Source organism: Cololabis saira, chromosome 11, assembly GCF_033807715.1.
Source record: "Cololabis saira isolate AMF1-May2022 chromosome 11, fColSai1.1, whole genome shotgun sequence".
NCBI lineage: Eukaryota > Metazoa > Chordata > Actinopteri > Beloniformes > Belonidae > Cololabis > Cololabis saira.
The window spans coordinates 28,969,862-28,992,523 of record NC_084597.1 but is presented as its reverse complement, the minus strand read 5'-3'; the positions used below and the strand labels follow the sequence as shown (position 1 = coordinate 28,992,523).

The following is a 22,662-nucleotide window of genomic DNA, read 5'->3' as shown; positions in this document are numbered from 1 at the left end:
GTTGTGTAACCTATTTAGTTAATACACAGGCCCACAGCTTCAGTGTTTCCTTATGTTGACACTTATTCATTTCAATTTGCAGTGGATGCTTCCCATAAGCTGAGTGTCTTTTCTGGACAGAAAATGGACCACACCACAACAGAGGAAGCAGGTTAGTATCACAGATTCATTGCATAAAGTCGGGTGGAGCTGCTCTGACTGTAATTGGGCAAGAGGCAGGACATGCCAATGATACCTGTTGTGAAATTAAGATTTTCTCTAATGTTTTTATTTTTTAAAACTGTTAGCAAAAAAGCCATTAAAGCAACACTATAGTTGTATCAGAATTTTGGATCACAGACCATTGTGTTGGAACTGTTTCCTTAAAACATTTACTAAACCTTTTAAACTTTGTTGTTTATGCTCTGCCTTGGCAAGTAACATTTGCTTTGATGACAACAATACTTGAACTTTTGTTTATAATTTAAAAAAAAAAACTAAGTAAAGCTTTTCCAGATTACTTAAAAGCATGTGAAGTGCTACTTCACTATACTTTCCAGGATCAGTTTGCAGAACAATGTAAAAAGAGTTGACATTGTATAACGTATACTGTAGGTACAAGTCACCCGATATTTAGTCAAGAGAGCCAATTGACATAAAAAACAACTCTTAAATGAGCGTTATTTTCTGCAAGCATTGGTACTCTACTCGTCCAGAACCTGCAGTAGCACCTGTTGAAGGGCTGTTCTAGCACTGACAACAAAATACAAAAGAAGAGAAGTACTGATAAAAGAATGTTGTGGCATCTTTCCAGTGGATTTGAGCCACTCGCACAACCACAGCCAAGTCACAATGAAGCGGTTCTGGTGGCTGTAGTAACACCAAATGCCCCATTTAGACACTTGATCTTAGTGCTTCCTTTATTTTGGCAGCTGCTTGGCAACATGCAGTCAGTCTTGCCTGTGGATTTAATCTCTGACTAATTTTTACTTAAAATGTTTTGCAAGGGTTGGAATTGGAGAGTCCAAAAAAGTTCAATTTTCACACGTTTAAGATTATCCTGTGTCCCCTCCTAAAAAAGGGGAAGTGTCACCTTCCCAGAGGTGAATGAGTTCATATACTCTATATATATCCATGTATTTGAATGTGGTGATAGGGTTATTATGTTGTAATGAATGGAAGAGCCCCCAGCTCTATCATTCACACACCAGCCAAGACCGTAAAGACGCTTCATGCTCAGCATTCCTCTTTATACAGCAAGACTGAAGTGGGTTGTTCTGTTTGTGTTTTTGTGAGTCCCTGCACACGTTAGTCTGTGCTTGTTCATCAGTAGGATGAATGGACTGAAGTGTGGTGTATAACAGCAGGGATCCACAGAGGACAGCTAATGGAACCCTGCGGCCATTCACATTTTTTAAATTAAAGACCATTTGATTGGACCCTAGCAGTGATGTTTTTAAATGCACATCTTAGTCCATTAAGTGCAAAGCCATTATACCTGTCCTTTTTTTTTTTCATAACGCAGTGTTTGTGGTGTGACAAAGCACCATAACCAGTTTCTGGAAATCAACTTTTATGTGAATTTGAAGTGTCTGGAAAGCAGAAAATGCTTGTAAGAAATGTATTATAGAACCCTAGATGTTGATGTTGAACCCAAAATGTTGAAAGAGCCGTATTGGACCAAAAACACAAAAAACAAATATGTCTGGAGCCGCAAAAAATGAAAAGACTTGTATCAGCCTTAGAATGAAGACAACACATGCTGCAAGTTTCTATATTAGTTAGAACTGGGGGAAGATTTTTTTTTCATTATGCACTTCGAGAAAAAAGTGGAAATGTCGAGAAAAAAGTCGAAATGTAGAGAAAAAAGTCAAAACTTTGAGAGAAAAAAGTCCAAATGTTGAGATTAAAAAGGAAAGGAAAAAGGAAGAAAAAAGAGAAAAAAAAGGAAAAAGAGTGAAAAAAAGGAAAAAAGAAAAAAAGGAAGAAAAAAAAGACAAAAAAAGGAAAGAGAAGAAAAAAGGAAAATAAGAAAAAAGAAGACAAAAGAAATAGAGCAAAAAAGAAAAAAAAGGAGAAAAAAAAGAAAAAAAGATGAAAAAAAGAAAAACAAGGAAAAAAAAGGTCAAACAATTTTGAAAAAGCTCCAGGAGCCACTAGGGCGGCGCTAAAGAGCCGGATGCGGCTCTAGAGCCGCGGGTTGCCGACCCCTGCCCTAGACAGTGACTAATATTAATAAACAGTATTCTTCTTTCTGGTAGATTGGAATTGATAATGGTAATTTTGTAAATAAAATGCACAGCGTGAGAATAAAAAATTCCTATGTATTTCTCTTGTTTTGGCTTATAGGAGATTTGGTGTTTTTTGTTTACTCTTTCACAATGAACAAAATAATAAAACATGGAAGTGAAACTGAATTGAAATTGAGACAGAATTAGCAGTAATCTAATGTTAGAGGAAGTGTAAATAAAAGCAAGAATTCATGAGAATTTGTTGAGAGATGTTAAAGGATCAGCAATAATAACTTTTGTGATAAAAGCTCAAGAAGAGGAGGTGCTGCTGTAAGAGAAATGTAACATAAAAGAGACGTAAGTGTCAGACCAGGAGAGAATAGAGACCAATATAGAGAAGCCTTTTGGTTTGCTTTCCCAGGCTATGCATCAGGAAGGCTGTGTTTTTTACAGCATGACCAGCGCATAGCCCTTTCCTGGGGAAATCCGAGACAAAATCAAGAGAGGTTTGTGCAGGGAGGGAGAGGAGAACAGGAAAACTAGCCCTGGGAAGGAATGGGGAGAGAGAGAGAGAGAGAGAGAGAGAGAGAGAGAGAGAGAGAGAGAGGAAGGGGGGCAGGTATGTTGGAGGCCACACAGCCTGTGAAACCAAGAGGAAGCTGGAGCCTTTTGGAAGATTCAGTGAACCACATGCACAAGCCGTTTTTTAAGTGTTTTTTTAAGTCTGATATTGTAATGTTGAAACAAAATTAGACATTTGTGGCTACCCAACAGGTATCGTTGGGTACTATCTGTTTTACCAGATAATATTTCAGAACATCACACATCATAAACTCAGACTTGGTCCTTGGCAAAGGGCTGAAGCGTTCCATCAAGTCAAAATTCAATTCAATTCAATTCAGTTTATTTGGGAAGGGACAGTGTACATTCATATACATTTAGAAAAATGCAAATGCACCCAATTTTAGCTACAGAGCTAGTTTCCATTGGCAGTCCCCCGGCTAAAAATATAAAAGAAAGACAAGTTAAACAACAAGTTAGAACAAATACAAATAAAGCGTGCAAAAAGTTTCTGTTCTTGTTATTTTGCTTCTATTTAAGATAGAAGGAACAGGAGAACAACCTGACACATCAATCTTACTAACACGATCTTAGACATTTACATATATTGCAATAGTGAATACATTACACACATTTCACATTTAGCAGTTAAAAGTTTAAGCGGTAAAGTGCCAGAGCAAATTAAAGTGCTGGTTACGATTAAAGTGCTGAGGGTTTAAAGTTAAAGTGCTATAATGGGGGAAAGACAAGGAGGATGGAAGGGGAGGGGAGAGTGAAGATGGAATGGGCTGCAGCAATGCAAAACCAGATCACATGTATTGTTCGGTTGTGGAATTTAAGGTTCTATGCCAGTTGTAGAGTGAACAGATTGTGGAGATGGGGCAGAGGTCCGATGCTGGTGTGTTAGGTATTTGCTTAGGTACCACTGGTGTTGATGCAGCACACAAAAAAGAACAAGGAATTTCAAGATTTTTGGTAACAAATCCGACATTGTTTGTACATGACCAGTAGTTTGAGTGAAGGTCAAGTTGAGCTATGCGTTTGTCCTTTATTAACCTTATGTAGCTATGCACTACGAGTGCGCTGTTTAAAACAAAACAATGTCGTCTGGTAGTCCTCATATGTATTTGTCTAAGCAGATACGGTAGTTTTGCAGTTGTGAAAAACACCTGGTATTATGAATCAGGCTTTTTTCATGTAAAATAAAAAACATAAAAGACACCTTTTTTAAAAAAAAAAGAAAAAAAAAAAGGTTTTATTTCCAAAAACCCCAAAATTGAATATCCTCCTTTGAACTTTGCATTTAAGTTGTAAATGTTTTATCAGTTATGGCTAAAGTGCGTTCAGTTTAGTAGAAAAGTCAAAATGATTACTAGTTTTGTGTGATAAAAGTACAGATATAAAAGAGGTGGAATTGAACACAAAAAGCTTATGAGCAACATGTTTCCGTTTATCAGTCGTTTCCATTAGTTAGTTTAGCTTAGATAGATTAAAAGAGAGACTTATATCTGAAATTTTGACTTTAGGCTCTGCATTGCTCATTCTTTAATCCCACTTTGTGCCACCTCTTTGATTAGCACAGGCTGAATTCATGAAATTTGAGAATTCAGATGTAGGTTTGTTGACTCATGTATGGATTGCTGTCATTTGATGAGAATTTGTTTACAGTTGCCATGTGATCATTAAGGTATCCTTTTTGATATCAAGCTATCTCTGGCTCCAAACACATGCAAAGTTGCATGTGCAACAGATGAATAGGCGTACTAAACACAGTAGACACTTATCTACTGTTGTTTAAATGTAATCTGCTGAGAGTGTTTATTCTTCCACGCTGAGTGTGAACTCTGCTTCCCTGTAGACAAACGTGGCTAACACATCGTACACCAACATGCAACCATACACGAGCTGTACATGAGTGGTTTGCTTACAGGGGTGTAAGAGTGCATGGGAAGATGACAGAGCAAAACCTTTTGTTTTATTGAAGCGTGTGAGAAAGAAAAATAGGGAAATTGCTAAAATATTGTTTCATATCTTACATACACATTGTACTGTGAGTACATTTTTTTTCCTTTTTCTGTTTTCATTATTTCATTATGGTTTTGGAAACCAGTAAAAAAAAAATCTTGTTTTACTTTGAAAATGAAATGAACAAATGAGAAACAGATTATTCTAAGGCATTTCATATTTTGTATCTGTTCCTCCTTCTCATGTCAGAACTCCTTAAAGCTCGAAAGATCTTATTAGAAGGGAATCAAGTGCCAAAAAGTCTAAAATAACCACTTGCTAGGAATTATTGTAAGCGCATAAAGGAATTTGCATTTCACCTGAATCTTGTCCTGTGACCCTGCAAAGGATAAAGCGGGTATAGATAATGGATGGATGGATGGATGGATATACTTAAGAGGGAAATAACAGTATTTTAACTTTTTTATAATGGGTTACATTTAGTTTTAGTAACAAATTGAGATTCTTATTTTGTTTAAAAAAACAAACTATAAACAACAAAGTACATTTTTTTAAATAAATTAATATTCCCAAAGGTTTACATAAGTGAAGCAGAAGTGACTTTACAAATAAATGTACAGCTATTTTGGTAATAGGCTAATTTGGAGCATTCGTGACATGGGTTTAGGTTTTACCTGCATTTGGATACAATAGATTTTAAAACGAGCTTCTCTTCAAGTAGCTCTCAAACAAAATACAGTTTTTTTGGTTTGAATAATGCAGGAGCAGTAGTAACAACTGAAGATAAGTACAAAGTCCACTTGCTTTGATTTCTTGCCGCATCAGAGGTTAAAGTGAATTCTCAACTCCATATGTGTGATCTTCAGGTGTTGACCCTGCTGTACTGAGAAACCAGCTCTTTGAGCTATGCAACCCAAATCACCTGCAGATGGTAAGAATCACTTTCACAACACAGCACACACTTCCATGAATACAGTAATCAGTGTGTGTTTCTAAAGTTGCATGGGAACTGCGTGCTTCTTCTGCGTGTAGCTATTGCAGGAAGGAGCGCAACAGCGAGAGATCCTGTCATCTTTGAACGAAGTTCACCAGTGCGTGTTAATGAGGAAACCAGAATGTTCTGTATATCAGAAGGAAGGAATTTATGTTTCTTTGAATGAACTTGAGAAGAGGATATTGAGTCGATGACATCTGTTTTGTAAATTAAGAAGCGGTGCAAGGCATACTCACACAGAAAAAAATATTTCATGTAGGACGCTTCTAATTCCAGAGTTGACATGCTAATGCTAGGGATCGGAAATGTTGTGGTTCCTTTTGCCTTCTGTATCATCTTCAATAGAAGCGTCGCTCACTCAAATTGTGATAAGGTTATTGATGTAGCCATGGGAGAATAGTACTTTTGTTACCTTCTAAGAATCCCGATTTGCTTTTGTATGTTTTTTAATTGTTATCCACGCCCCCTGTGTAGTGATATACAGTACACCTGCATTCATCTTTTAAATTATAAATTATTTAAATTATAGAAGATACTTTTTGGTTCATAGAACTGCTTCTATTTTGTGTCAGACACATAAGCACAAAAACACATAAGCCTTTGAGATCTGTAAGAAAAAAACAAACAGACAAGAGAACAGGCAGAGACGTAAGCAACAACCATTTTGGGTCCTTGAGACTGAATCAAAGCTACAGTAGGCTACTGCGATTATCTGTCGCCCAAAATTGTGGAGTGAGTATGTAGGTGAGTGAGCAGGTGTGTACGTCTGTGTAACTGTGTATGTAAAGTCAAGACGATGCTCTACCTGAACTGTAACTACAGTGGAGGAGGGAGGGCACAACCCCGCCACCCGAGAGACTAGAAGCCGACAAGGAAGAAACCTGAACCCAGGCCACCAGCAACCCCACGGAGGACCATAAGAGGGCGGGAGGCAACCCCCCGCCAGCAAGGCCCGCCCCCTCCCAGCGGCTACAGAGGGAAGCCCCGGACGGGGTCCCCATGACCACGGGAGGAGGCAGCTAGGGAACCCACGATGATGGACCGGGACCCAGCCGAGCACCAGCCACCCGGCATGGGCTGATCATGCGGCCAGGAAGCCCACAAACTCTAGGCCCATAACCCCCACCCGGCGGGAGGCCAGCCTGCCCGGAGAGACAGAGTCGCCCTGGCCGCCGACACAGGCAGGTGCACGAAAGCGCCCCCCACCCCAGGACCAAAGGAGCGCCCCACTGCACGGGCAGCGGGGGGGACCAGAGACGGGACCGGAGAGAGGGAATGCCCCGACACCCGCGCGGGCCCGACAACGGAGCCCCAGACCCAGGCATATCCATCCATCCATCCATCCATCCATCCATCCATCCATCCATCCATCCATCCATCCATCCATCCATCCATCCATCCATCCATCCATCCATTTCCTATTATCCTGAATAGAGATACTTTATTAATAATAATAATAACAGATGGCACCACCACGACTCTATGTCAAACCATTCAAAAGTTATAGCAGAAAATAGGAACTATTAAATATGGCCAATAAATAAATAAATAATAAATATGGCAAATATGGCCAATTAAATATGACCAATCAGATGAAGGGGGGGCGCGCTTTTTGGCATTTATCGTGGGGGCGCTGTTGAGCCATTAGGCCATGCCCATTAATACAAACCATTAAATATCACATTTTTTGCCAGGCCTGGCTTGCGTGCAAAATTTGGGGACTTTTGGGGCGCGTTTAGGGGGGAAAAAGGCCCTCATTTCGTCGGAAGAAGGAAAGTAAAAACGAGAAAAAAAAGAGAAAAAAAAGAAAAATTCCTACAGATACAATAGGGCCTTCGCACTGTCAGTGCTCAGGCCCTTATAAGAATTTATTAATTTTTTTTTGTCCTGCTGATGGAGGCCCAAATTTTTGTGCATCTTCCATCGCAGGACCTTTACATACCCACACGCTCATGGACAAGGACATGGACACTCATTTACTCACCATTTCCCCCTCCCCGGGGGGGTCCAGCACCACCAGGTAGCCCCCGGGCAGCACGGCGAGCCCCCGCCAGGACTGGGCGTCATGACCACCCCGCCCCAGCCCGACGCGAGAACGTGGGTGGAGTAGGGTGTCTAAGATGTTATTAAAACCGAGGGGCGGGCAGTCCTGGGGCACGTGGGACAGTGCCCCCCACGCCACTTTCTTTCATTACCAAGAACAGGATCCTTTCAATACCCCAGTACTCTTGGTTTATTTCAACATTAGTCTGCATTTATATAAAAACACTATTTCACAACATATGGAATCCACATTCATGCTAATGTTTCGGCTCTGTCAGAAAACGCTGCGATCCACATACCACCATAAATACATATTACGTTGCCATCAATGCTAAATGGCCTCGCACACATAAGCAAAGGGGGCTGGAAATGCCCTTTGCTGCAGATTGTTCTTATAATGGCCTTCGTCCTACACATGTCAGCAGTTTTAGTTTCATTAAATATACACTTTGGCTAAAACAGCTAAGAACAGCAAAGTCACCAGTGCTTACTGTTCCTTCTATACTTTGGTGTTTGTGTTCATCAATTGTCATCTGCGTATTATCTTCTTGTGATGGTCATGTGATATAGACTGAGCGACTCCAGGCAGGATATGTAGTGATCCCGAATAACAAATATTGAATCAAACTTATGCAACATTGTTTCCAAATGTTTGTGGTTTTGTCTATACACTTGAGATTGTAGCAGTTTGTTTAACAGACTGAAACAGGGTCTGCAGTGGATCAAGACTTTTCCATATTTGTGGGTAAAATTTGCCAGCGTGGAGTTGATGCCAGGTGTAAACATAAAGAAGTTCTTTGTGTTTTCAAAATGAAAATGTCTTAATATAGACGTTGCTTTTGTGTCTATAGACTTAAGATCTTTATATGTTTCCAACCCCACCAAAGCTCTTCATTTACTCACTGAGCTGTTAGTTTCCCCCCTCTTCTTTTTTATTTTGGACCTTTTTACACCACATGTTTTGAATTTTCAGCAGTGGCTGGCTGAAAACAGGATTCCACTTGGTGATAGAGCTGTGATTCCTACAGGTTTTCTCTTGTTTGGATGTCAGCATCATCAAAGTAAAACCAGCAGTCTACCCTTGAACTGCATATATATATATATATATATATATATATATATATATATATATATATATAATTAATTAATTAAAGCTGCAAGCAGCGATGAACGGGCCCTCGCACCCTTGTGCACGTTCAGGCTGCAGTGGAAGCGCTGGTATGACTTGCATGTAGATTCTTCAGGCCGGACATTTAGCGGATGACACCACCTACGACTCTCTATATCAAACTAATCAAAGGTTATGGCAGAAAATAGGGACTATCAAATATCGACCAAACAGAAGAAGAGGCGGGGCTAATTTGCACTAATTTTGTTCAAGGACTCAGAACCGAGTCCGATGACACCACCCACGAGTCTTTATGTCAAACCATTCAAAACTATCAAATATGGACCAATCAGATGAAGGGGACACACGCTTTTTGGCATCTATCGTCGCCACGGTAATGCTTTTGACTGAGAAAAGTAAGAGACTTTTCTTTACATTGCGACATGATACAGGTGTGTACCGATTTTTGTGCATGTACGTCAAACCATATTGTGGGGCTTGAGGCACAAAGTTTTATCTGTATGGACCAACCAGATGAAGGGGGGGCACGCTTTTTGGCATCTATCGTCGCCACGGTAACGCTTTTGACTGAGAAAAGTATTTCACATCGTCGCAGGACCGAGACGCACATTTTGATGTATAACACACCTGGGTGCACGTTATGGTTCGGGTCGTATTAACTGCTGAAGAAATGGCATAAATTGCGCCAAAATTACACGATTAATTCAAAATGTTTAAAATGGCCGACTTCCTGTTCAGTTTTGGCCATGGCGCCAAGAGACTTTTCGTTAAGTTGCGACATGATACAGGTGTGTAGCGATTTTCGTGCATGTACGTCAAACCGTATTGTGGGGCTTGAGGCACAAAGTTTTTTCGGTATGGACCAATTAGATGAAGGGGGGGCGCGCTTTTTGGCGTCTAGCATCGCCATGGTAACGCTTTTGACTGAAAAAAGTAATGCACATCGTTGCAGGATCAAGACTCACATTTTGATGTATAACACACTTGGGTGCACGTTACGGTACTCCGGTTTCCTCCCACAGTCCAAAAACATGCATATTAGATTAATTGATGATTCTAAATTGCTCGTAGGTGTGAGTGTGTCTGGTTGTTTGTCTGTATATGTGGCCCTGCGATGGACTGGCGACCTGTCCAGGGTGTACCCCCTGCCTTTCCCCTGAAAATAGCTGGGATAGGCTCCAGCAGACCCCCGTGACCCTGCAAAGGATAAAGCGGGTATAGATAATGGATGGATGGATGGATTTATTTATATAGCGTCTATTACAACAGAAGTTGTCTCTAGGCACTCTCCAGACACTCAGAACATGACCCCGAGCAATTATTACATAAACATAAACAATGGCAATATCCTACAGATAGGGATACCCTATATTATTTGTGTATTGTCAGTTTGTTGTGTAAGAACCTTATATAGTATAGTGGCAGATGCCGCACAAGATGCAGGTCAATTTGATAAACTTGTTGGTGAGGTATTCTAGTCCTCAGAAGGCCTTCCAGTGGTCCCTGAGATACCACATTCCAAGACATCAACTTCCTGTGCAAGTATGGAAAATGCAGCAGAGTCTACCACCTGATCTACAGTAAGTTGGCCAAAAATGTATACACATATCCTATAACCTAACTTCTGGTATCCACATGCTGTGCCTCTTTTTGAGAAAGTGGAGAATAGTAACCTCAGACTTTTCAAGTTTAAAATTAAAATTTGAAGTCTAAATTTGATCTCCGTGTTCCTTCTCTGAACACTGTCAGTCTTGCTGACATTCAGCACAGGTTGAAAACTGCCTCGAATGTTTTCCCACTTGTGAATAATCGTTCTCACTGAGGAATGACTCCAAATTGTTTGGAATTAGGCATTATAGCTGTTCTCAGATTGATGGGTGGGAAACAACTGCTTCTTTACGATATTTAAGATTCCTCCATTGCATTGCACCTGAATGCTCCAGAGTCCCTGTCACGCTACATCTGCGTTGAATGTCTTGTGTTGTTTTCTGAGGTTATATTTAATTAACTTAACAATATTTAGCAATAATTGTTTAGTGAATTATCTTCAAGTTACATAGACTGTAAATGTTTGTGTGTGAATTCATGACATGATCAGAGAGATTTGGGTGAATCATAATTAAATGACCCTCCTAATGTGATGTAGTTATGCATTTATATTGGGTGATGTTACCTTTTTTTTTGTTAATGTACTTTCAAGCTGTTTGACATGCAAATTCAAAACACACAAAGGTATGTTAAAATTAATTTAGTTTATTAAAGAATAACACATACTGGATAGGGAGCCCCTTGGGGTTTATTACGAAAATATTTGTATATTAAACTTGAAAAACTTTTATATGTTTGCTTCTGACTTTTACATCGCCCGTCTGTCCCCTTTCCCAGGCAGGTGGTATAATCAGTGTGGACACGGAGTATAAATCCACATTGAGCTCCATCTTGCCTCAGGAGATTGCTGTCATTCAGATTGCAGTTCTTGACAGAGTTTTCTTGTTAGACCTATGTGAAAAAGGATTTTATAAACACCCAGAGACAGTTGAATTTAAAAGGGCCTTATTCTCCACAACAAATGTTACTATACTGGGTAAGCAAAAATGGTGACAAATATCAAATGAGTTTAATTTGAACATCTTATTTGAATATTTTGGGTTTTCACGCATATATATTTTTATTTACAAACAGGTTATGGCATGACTGGAGATCTCCAGTACCTCTTGAATACATGGCCTCAGTTATCAAAGGAGCCACCACAGATGGATAACATCCTTGATCTTGGTCATGTTCACCAAAAGGTAGCTTTTGTGATTACAAATCCCATTTATTAAGCAAAGATAGACTGCTTGATGTGTATATTTCTCTTTTATAGTTACTTACTTTAATCTGTACTTACTTTCACATCGATTGATTTCTTTTCACTTTCTTAAGACCTTGAAATTAACTCTTTTTTTACTTAATTGCACTTGTGCTACAAAGTTAGGAGCAACAGCTTGGGTTGTGAAGCATAATCAGTTTACGTTTTCATGTCACTCAGGAATGCTACCGTAGCGCTTTATAAGCCAATGTTACTTTAATAAAGTGTAACCCTGGTGAGAAGAGTTGAGTGAATCTTGTTACCTGTGGACACGCCCACTACTCTTTGACTGGACACTCCCACTGGGAACGCCCTTTGAACCCTGGGCCAATGGATGCAGCTCCACACTGAACCATCCTCCACTCAATAAATCAGCAGCACCTGCTCAGCTCAGACACACACATTTGCTCAGACACTGTTGCTGCCACCATCACCAAACATTTTCTCTCAAGCCTTGAAGGAAATCTGCAAACCACCTGGACAAGGTGAGCTGAAATCCACTTCAGCATTTCATTTGGAGTTTCAATGCTAATTCAGCTATTTCCACTAGTTCCTACAGTTGAGGTGCTGAATCATTGAAGATTATTGCTGTGGTGTAAGGTACTTCATTCTGCATTGGTGAACATTCTGATCTAAGCCAGATGGATATGTTGAATCAAATGTATCAGAATCTTACATCTGCCTTCTGCCTGTTTTATTTAACAGGTCAGGCTTTATTGGAAGCTTTGAATTTTGTTGAAGTGATCTAACTGGATGGCGAGCCAACCCTGAACCTTGAATACCTGCAGAAAGGATTTGAGCCCTTGTTCAAGAGCTCAATTAGCAGGCCCCAAGTCTGCCTTGGACTTTCCTGACTTGTCTTGACTGACTTTGACTGTGGTTGAGAACTGAAGTAAAAGTGCAATACTCATTTGAACAAACTTCAATACTAGTATTTGAAATTACTAATCTGTTTGAAAGGCCTTTGTCTTTTTTTTTTTCTATGTTACATGTAGTGTCCTTTTTGTAATGTTTTAATCATTTTAACAATATACTGCAGTTAAATTCAAACCTTGGTCTCAGTGTTTCATTGTCCTTCAATCAGCTCCTTGAGTCGAGCCTTCCACTAGCCCACACTTCATGGTAGCCTGATTATATGTGCTACAAAAGTCATTTAAATGAAAAGTAAGCTATGTCACTGCAAGACTTTATGGCAAAGGTTTTGAATATTTGTCCGTGACCCCCTACAATAAGCAGAATGACACAGCATTATCTGCATATCAGGGTGCCCAAAGAATGTAGAATTTCTTACAACCTATTTTGGAGATTATCAGTAGATTGATCAATAAGATTTCATGATGACCACATTAATCTCCTTTAAATTTGGCTGGATCCTGATACAAGACCTGACTTAAGCAGTCAGCTTTCATAAATATATTTAAAAGCAACGTTAACGATCTATGAACAAAGAACAGATAAATGCTGCGCGCTCAAAAGATTGATTCTTGAATGCTGATGGTTATTAGAATCGTAGCAATGGATTAACCTTACCACATGTTTATAGTTAGACAATTTTAGTTTCAGTTTAATTTATATAGTTACAATACAAATTGTCTATAGGCACTTTCTAAAGACCAAGAGCATGACCCAGAGCAGGTATGAAACAATGACAGGTACAAATTATTTGCGGTCTTTTAACTAAGCACATAGCACTTTCTAACAAGCAAATTAAACGGTATCTATAACAATGTTTCTACATTTTGCGCCATTAAAAAATTTAATTAAATTAAAGTAAAAATGTGATGAAACTAGAAAATGATCATGAACATTTACTAACTTCTACATACTACATTCTCATGTAACATCATTGGCAAAACTCTTGTTTTTGGTTTGGTTCCTCAAGGCAGTGGATGTTGTGGTGTTGCCTTGGTTGACACACCTGTATAACATTGCGTAGACACAGGGGGCAGTCTTTGGACTGGCAGACTGGGGTGGGTGCTCTGGAGGGTGTATCCCAGTTACAAGAATTATCTCCTTTAGAGATAGGGTTGAGAAGGGCTGTCATCTGGGGGAAAGTTAGAGTAGAGTAGCTGCTCCTCCACATCGAAAGGAGCTGATGTGCCCTAGTTTGGGACATGTCCAGCTGGGAGAAGGGCAGACACAGGGTGCACTGAAGAGAATATATCCTTCTGCTGGCCTTAACACTACAGTATTCCCCTGGAAGAACTGGAGGAGGTGGTCAGGAAAAGGGAAATCTAGGCCTCTCTGCTAAGGCTGCTGCCCCATGACCCAACCTCAAATAAGCGGTAGTTAAAGGATGGAGGTTTTTTTTTTTTTTTTCTCAAAAATGTAGCTCCTTGTCCATTTCAGAAGTAAGAAAACACTAGCTACTGGAAAAAGCTTAATGTTTTAAACTGTTTTTTTTCCCCATCAAGAACAAATCATGTAATGTCTCAGTTTAAGAAATTTTCAAAGTAAAATCATTGTTCCATAATTTACCTCTATATTTTTAGTCTTATTATATTCAGTTAGTTGCCAGAGATATATTTTATATCTCTGATGAGGAATTGGACATAAGTCACTTGCTTGCTGAAACAATTTTAACGAATAGATGTTCCACCGATTTTACAGTTTGTTTTTGGATTCTGGAGCAAAAAAAACAGAAACTCCACACATGCATGTCCGTATATACATATATGCAATATATGCATACACATGCAATCGTTCCAGAAATAAGACTGCAATGTGACGTAACCCCTGTTATAAATTGTCTGCCAGTATAGCGAAAACAACAATGGACTGAGACTAATTTCATCTTTTGCTTGAAGACTCTGAATTTTGTCTTGTCTTTTTTCAATTCAACGTTATCAAGTTTAATGTGAGTAAAGAAAAATGCATGCAAATCGTGCAGACAAAGATGCTTCTGTCTGTTTTCTTCTCTGGTGTTGCACACATAAAACATCAACGGAATTTTTCTAGAACTACTCAGGATAATTTTGTTTCAAGAACCTTGAGAAATGTAGACCAGATTAACGGCATAAACTGCCAAAATTTTTTGACAGGAGCCATAACTTATTTACAAATTCTATATTTTATATAGATAAAGCTGCGGATCTTGCCGCTGTGGGGAAAAAAGGTCTTCAGTGGAATGGATATTTAGCAGTCACACTTTATACTGCAACATCATCATTTCTTTTTGGAGATTAATAAAGTATTATTTAATTGAATCCTATAAATATATTTTAATGCCTTTTGCAGATTAAGCTTTATAAGGAATATCGAGGTCAAAGTGGCCCTAAAGAGGTCCATGGTAAGGAGAACCTTCTGCAGAAAAATGGCTCAGTCTACTGGTAAAAGAAGTCCTGGGAAGGCCCCTGGACAAAATGGAGCAGCTATCCAACTGGGAGAAGCCACTGCGCATCAGCCAAATTAGATATGCAGGTAAGGCATTATGCATGCAGATAGACAATGGCTGAGAGCCAGATGGTTGCAGTTCTCTTTTCTATAGATTATTTTGTTATCCCCTGACAAAATACAGACCAGCAAATTCACCCCCCTCTTCCTCACTCTTTCTCTCAAGTGGCAGATGCCTACAGCTTGCTGGATGTAGATTCAGTTCTCTCCAGCAAACCATCACAGTTTGGGCTCTCAGCTGATCTGCACAGTATCTCTTTCTCAAGTCACTCAGAGATGAGCAGAGACGAGAAACAAAAGGAGGAACAGGACAAGGAGTCAAAACAAGCATTTGACGAAGAGGTTAGGGATCCAATGCCTTTTCTCCCCAACAATTTTGGATATTGACAGTTTTCAGTAATTTTTTTCTTATGTTTCTTTGTGGTTCTTGATGCAAAGTTAAACTGTTCTAACATATTTTGTACATCAAGGTATTAAAGAAAGGTATTTTATTAATATTTAAAATGCTACTTTCCTTGTTTCAAAATCTGATAAGTTTTTTGATCATTCTGGCTTAACAATGTCTGCCTTCATGACAATTATTTTGCCATCAACCTCTCATCTTTTAGACTTTCACGTGCCTTTTGCATCTTAAGCTTGGCAGTTCAACAACTGGTACAATGTTTAATGATTTGGTGTCTTATGGCAAGAGCTACAACAATGTCAAAGTTAAAAGTGTACCAGCTATTTAACCGTGGAAACAAATAAACAGACTACACAAACTAATATGTAACGAGAAGATCTGTCCATGGTAGATAATAATACATGATCTCCGGGAAATTATAAGGGGCTTGATTTGCTATCCAGAATCATTTCCCATGCCAGCCTTTAATATTAACTGGCTAGTTCAGTTTGCATGTTCTCCCCGTGCTTGTGTGGGTTCCCTCTGGTTACTCCGGTTTCCTCCCACAGTCCAAAAACATGCACGTTAGGTTAATTGGTGATTCTAAATTGCCCGTAGGTGTGAGTGTGAGTGTGTCTGGTTGTTTGTCTGTATATGTTGCCCTGCGATGGACTGGTGACCTGTTTGTAATTTTCCAAATTTCAGATTATGCGTATGATTTGCAGCAATTCATCCACCCAGAATTTAGCAGGGTTTTTTTGTGAAGTTCAGCTTCACAGACTACAATCATGATGCTGTACCAGCTCTTGTACAATGAGTAACTGTGCTAATTTGACCATTCTTAGTCCTGTGATAACCCATGACCTTTCATGTGACATATGAATGAATACAGAGAACCTCTAGCTGAAACCCAGGGTTTACCATCCAGCCTGCAGGGAGGGACAATACATGTTTGACAAAGACACTTCGGCAGTTCCTATCACCTCCAGGGGTGCGGTTGTATAACTAACCCTTTGCTTCAGCACCCCCCTTCCTTTCCAAACTGCGGTGCAAGTGAAAAGAAAACCCTCCTGTGGGGATCGGTTAAGTATCACATTATTCCCTCTGTCCATTTAGGAATGTCAGGGGGCTCAAGGCTTCAGTTCCTCTTATTCTGACATAAGGAAAGGCCTCGTGTGTGGCAGGAAGCCTTCAGAAGATTCCCCCGGTTTACCCCCCTGCAGTCGTGGGTGGTGAGTGATAGTACGCTGAAATTACTCGGAAGGTATCTGCGCATCCTAGGAGTTGACGTGGTCATACTGGAGAAAACCGATGATCACAGGGTAGCAGCAGAGGTTATTTAGTGATCTGTCAACAAGAAACACATTTTCATACACGAGAAAGACGAAATGTTACAAAAAAGGTACAAAGAAAAAGTCAGAGAATCAATCATATGTATGCAATTCATTATAAACTTTTTTTTTAAATTGCCCAAAGCTGCTGCGCAGTTCCTTTATGTGGACAGTCTAAATGGTAATGATGTTAGTCTAATTAACATTCTGTTTGATTTTTAGATATTATTGTCATCTTGTCATCAAAAAAGATGGCCCATAATCTGATGCTGCTTAGTTTTTGTTAAATAAATGATAATATGGGTACAATATTTCATACCTTATTGGTCACCTGTGGAAAGAAGTAATTTTGATACTTGTGTCATATGATTTATTCTTCTATGGCCTGTATTTGTAAAACCTTTGAGTTGAATGAGTGTATACTTTTCTCCACATGAGTCTACATAAGTCTGTGCTCTACTAACTTAATGCTTACTTTTGATTTATCTTGTGTGTCAGTTAGCACAAGACGAAGGCCGTGTCACACCTCACATGTGGGAAGCCATTTCAAACTGTAAGTCGACACCACTAAAGCACAAACTAAATCAATTTTTCATTTTGATGTTGTATGCATACAATTTTGCTTGGTATTACAGTTTTTTCTGAAAGCTTAGGCGCTAATCATGTTCTTGTAGCACAATTTCTAAAACTATTAACACACATAGCAAAACCACTCACTGAGTTAGCCAAACTAAAAGCACAAATACTGCTTTGCACTCAGTTTGTAATTTTGTAACACACACTTTTCAAAACTGTAGGCACAATTCGCTGCTTACACTCAATTGCCAAATTTCCAAAACACTCCTAGCAAAATTATACACATGTATGGCTATTATTTACACTATTTTGCCAACTGTCTGGCACACTTTCACATGTGAAAACAATTTTAGAGAATTAGTTCACTTTGCAATCAGCCTAAGCACTATAAATAAGCCACAGGTAAGCTGTCTGTGTGGAGTACAATGGAAGGAGCAAGAAGAGTAAGAATCAGAGGAGGCTGAGGAAGAGGACGTGGAGGTGAAGAAGCAAGAGGTTTAGAGGAAGTTAGAGGAAGAGGACAAGGAGCAGCAAGAGGAGGACGAGGAGGGGGAAGAAGAAGGGCCAGAGCAGACCTGATATGTCATCATATGGGACAATGTTTAGTTTCCATAGGGCTGCTTTGGTCCACAACTGGTTTACCGATCACCCACTCTTCATGGCACTCAACCTCCCCCCATACTCTCCATTCTTACTGTAAATCCAATTGAAGAGTTCTTTTCTGCCTGGCGCTGGAAAGTCCACGACCGCCTTCCCCATCAACACGCAGCCCTTTTACAAGCAATGGAGGAGGCATGTGGAGATATTGAGCAGGCATCGTGTCAGGCCTGGATACGGCATGCAAGGAGGTATTTTCCCCGGTGCCTTGGACTGGAGGACATCGCATGCCATGTGGATGAGATTTTGTAGCCGGACCCAGAGAGACGGCATGATGTAGGCTGATTGTCTTTTTTTTGTGAATGTATTATTTTGTGTTCTGTGCTGTGTCTTTGTTTTGACGAGTGTGAATAAACACCAATACTTGAAGTTTGGATCCCTGTGTGTTTACAGAACTATGACAAAAGTATGACCTCAAACTGACCTAGCCTACCTTGTGCACAGAAAAAGAAAAAAAGCCAGATGTGTTTTGTATTCATACCATCAGTGTGTAGTTGGCACATTATGTGCTTAGTAAATGATGGCATGTGTTTACTGTCTGATATGAAAACACCATTTTTACTAAGGTGTGTAGAGTTAATCAAACTGTGTTTGATTTTGCAAGAGAACTATAAAGTTTTGATAATTTGGTGAAAGGTTTTCTCATTTGTGTGTAGAGTTTAGCAAAAATAGCCAATGTTGCAAAAAATGTACTTAAGGATTCAGAAAAAACTGTAAACATCACGTGTCTCTCATATAGATGCATTCCCAGGTGAGGGAAGGCCACTGTCTGTCCCTAGACAGTGCAGAATGTGCAGTAAACCAGGCTATTCGAGTCTTCAGACATTTCAATGTCCAGCTTACTCCCAGCAACGTATTCAGCTGCTGTCAGGTTCTTCTGCATGTGAGAGTGTTTGTGTTGACTAAGGCCCCGTTCACACGGAGCAAAAACGGAGGCGTTTTCATGCGTTTTGGCCGTTCGTTTACACGAAAACGCAGCTTAAAGCCCCCAAAAACGATCATTTCTGAAAAATCCGGCCAAAGTGGAGATTTTCAAAAACTCAGTTTTCACGTTTGCGTCTAAACAGAGGAAAACGGAGGAAAACGGAGGAAAACAGAGGAAAACGGAGATTTAAGCTTCAGAACGTCACATATGCACCAGAAACGTCACCAGCGCCATGTGTGCGACCTGTGTTTACAATTAGTTTGGCCACCGTCAATATTTTCTTGTATTTTACCTGTTTTATATTCTAAAGTCACACTTAAAAGTAACTCCACTTCTCTGTCACTCCAAACGAAAGACTCTCGGTCCGTCTTGGAAGTAAAGCCTGAATTATGGTCCTGCGTTAAATCGACGCAGAGCCTACGGCGTAAGGTACGCGGAGATGCGCGCCGTACGGTGTGCGTCTCCGCGTACCCTACGCCTTAGGCTCTGCGTTGGTGTAACGCAGAACCATAAATCAGCCTTAACTGGAAGTTACACGTGTCATTTGTTGATGTTTTTTCCAGGATTCTGATTGGCTGGCATGACGTTAACAGCCTATTTATGCGGGTCCGTGTAAACGAGGATATTTTTGAAAACGTAGAGTGGAAAATATCAGTTTTTGTAAATACCCGGAGATGGATAAGGGCACAACAAAATGGGTTAATAAAGGAGATGGTATACAACTGGAAAGGTTAAAACAAATAGGACATTTGTCATGATGCAGTCAATTTAAAATGGGTTGCTAAAGGATTTGCTTTGGTAATACATCTGCTTTTGCTTTTGGGTCATAGAAAACTTTCTGTGAGAAAAGATAGAAACAGTTTCTATTTTAGAGAAGTTAGACAACAATCCAGTGCCACTTCATTAAAAACATGGTAAGCTAGCATAGTGCATGAGTCGTGAGAAAAAAACGTAGTTGTGGTAAAATGGCTCATGCAGAATTAAAACAGAAGAGTTCATGATGTGAAGGCTGAAAGGTGTTTGCTCTCGTTACAGATGACGTTTTGATCCGTGGTGGAGGTACAAATAGCAGCAAGTAAAAGATCAAGGCAGTACATAGTCTTCATTCTGTGTGCAACATCAACTCTCAAACCAAACTCAACAGTGTTATACCAGGTACGTTATTAGCTAAGAGAATGAGATATATATTGGAGTAAAAAAAAGATGAAGTTAATGTTGAATTCTCAAGATAGCTTGGCTTTGGCAAAACATTGAGGAGCCTGAAGTAGTTAAAGTGGAAATTTTGTATTTGAGAACATTGAAGTATCATTTTAGCATCCTTATTGGTCGCCTCCCTGTGGAAGTATTCCGGGCATGTCCATATGGAAGGAGAACCTGGAAAAGATACTAGGAAACACAGAAAGACATTGGATTTCCCAAATGTCTTGGGACTGCTTTGGGTGAATAATTAGTGTTTGATATCATTAATCTTGCTGTCACCAGGATCTGTACACCTATACATGACCTGTACACTTATCAGAAAAGGAAGAGAGAAATTAGGAAAAAATGAAAAAAAAAGGAAGGAGCCAGACATGAGGTATTTCTTTGATAGTTTTTTCAAACAAATCACATTTAATTGCCAGTTTGCAACACAGTGGGACAGAGAAGACCAGTGACTCAGATTGCGCTAAACAGGATACCTCAGAACATCGAGCATCTTCTTTGTTCTCTCTCAGTTGGCCACTTTTGTTGTCTGTCTCTTGTATTCTTGATTCCAGATTGGAGACCAGCTGGTTGGCAGGTCTCCCATCAGCTCACAAGAGCAGCAGGACCTGCCAACAGCTGTTGCCCCACATCGGAGCCATTTTGCCCACTGAGCCTTGTTTTATTTATTTTTTATTTCCTCCAAAGTGACTTTAATTCATTGATCAGTTGCATTTTGCTTTTGTAGATGGCTTTTTTTGCGGAATCTTTTGACAATATTATCGTAGATTACTGCATCCTGTAAAGTGTTTCTAATTTCCCAAGAAACTGTGTCCTCAGTACGAGCAGCCAACAGTTCCTTGATTTAATTCAAGCAAAAACATAATGAGTTAATAGAATCATATATATCGTAGCAAGTTTATCCCAAGACCTATTTCTATTTTTTCTAACCAAAACCTGGAATATTTCCAAATAAGTTACCAAATGTGTTTTTGTTTTTTTTGTTTTTTTTTCAGCTACACATAACTTTCACTTTCAATCAATTTAAATAATGTAGAGTGAATCACATTATTTAAATTGATTGAAAGTTGAAAGTTGAAAGCTGTTTGTCATACATTTCATTTAGTGCAGCTGCACTGACACAAACTAAAGGCAGTGAGCTAGGATTTTTTTACTTTCTTTTCCCACAATCCCCCGCAATTTTTTTTTAAATAGTTCATTACAGAATCAAATTGTCAATATTTTCTGACAACAGTGTAATTGCCCTTAATTGATAAACTTCTTTTTTTAAATCATTTTTGTTGAGCCTAGGAAATATGTTAAGCAGTATAGTACCTGACCCGTCTCGGTGGGTGGCTGTTTAGGAAGACTGTGTGTGTGTGATGACCACTGTGTTTTGCATGGGAGGCAACTGGGAGGGAATCTTGCTCAACATGGGTGTTTAGGGCTGTTTCTAGTAGGGGGGGCCAAATGTGTCAAGATATGCCACACACTGCCTTGCTCTGACACAAAATGCTACAAACCAGGACCACCTTGTTGCCACCTCCTGTAGTGACGATTGGATAACGACACAAACGCATTTCCAAATTCATCTTAAAGACCAAATTTCAAATGGTCATCCATTGACTAAATATGGGTTACACCTGACACTTCTATAGAGAGATATTATTGATATATCATGCCCCCCAAAAATGGCAGATGGGACTTTTTTTTAAATTGTGTTTCACATTAGTAGAACTGTAAAAACTGTAAACATTTCTTAGGGTGTATAAGTCAACTTCCATCTTCACTAGTTGTTTTAAGGAGTTAATGCAACTGCAACTAATCCATGCCAGTCCAACAGTCACGAATGTCACAAGTAAAGAGAAGTTACTGAAAAGGGAGAAGAGATTAACCCCTGATTTGTGTCTGAGTACAAACTCTGTACTTTAAAAAATTCAATATTGTATGATATAAATAGGTGAGTATCCAACAGTGTACCTTGTGGAATGCCCTACATCTCATCTCTCTAATTTCTGATTCTTCATTGGCATGCTACATACATTATTTTCTATTCTCTAAATTATATCTTAGCCGTTTGTGAATTGTTCACCTTATTTCGGCATATATTTTCAAAGGTAACCAAAAATGGTGGTAAAATGCCTATTAAGGCATTGATTTCTATTTGTCACGGGATATGATCAATCATCTAGTTAAAACAAAAGTGTGATGAGAAAAATACAAAATGTAACTTTTAAGTTTGTATTTATTTAGTATTCCACTTTGGTGGAAAACAAATACAGTGTAGATGTTTCTAGTTTGGAATCGATATATGTATATATATATATATATATATATATATATATATATATATATATATATATATATATATATAAAATAAAGTTGTCTTATTGTAATGCTGTTTTTAAACATAATAAAAATGAAATATAAATAGTTCATATGTAGTTTTTTTCTGCAGATTCT

At 39.2% G+C, this 22,662-nt stretch overlaps 1 protein-coding gene across 1 annotated transcript; it reads left to right on the top strand.

The window, feature by feature from the left end:
• Window positions 1-10,327: 10,327 nt before the first annotated feature.
• exd3 (exonuclease 3'-5' domain containing 3) lies at window positions 10,328-20,873 on the top strand. The gene is given in 13 exon segments (XM_061733186.1): window positions 10,328-10,482; window positions 10,652-10,703; window positions 11,288-11,486; window positions 11,585-11,694; window positions 14,991-15,038; window positions 15,041-15,173; window positions 15,313-15,530; window positions 16,645-16,744; window positions 16,747-16,862; window positions 17,358-17,384; window positions 17,386-17,412; window positions 18,832-18,975; window positions 20,775-20,873. Coding segments are annotated over 13 exon segments (1,428 nt in total).
• Window positions 20,874-22,662: the final 1,789 nt, after the last annotated feature.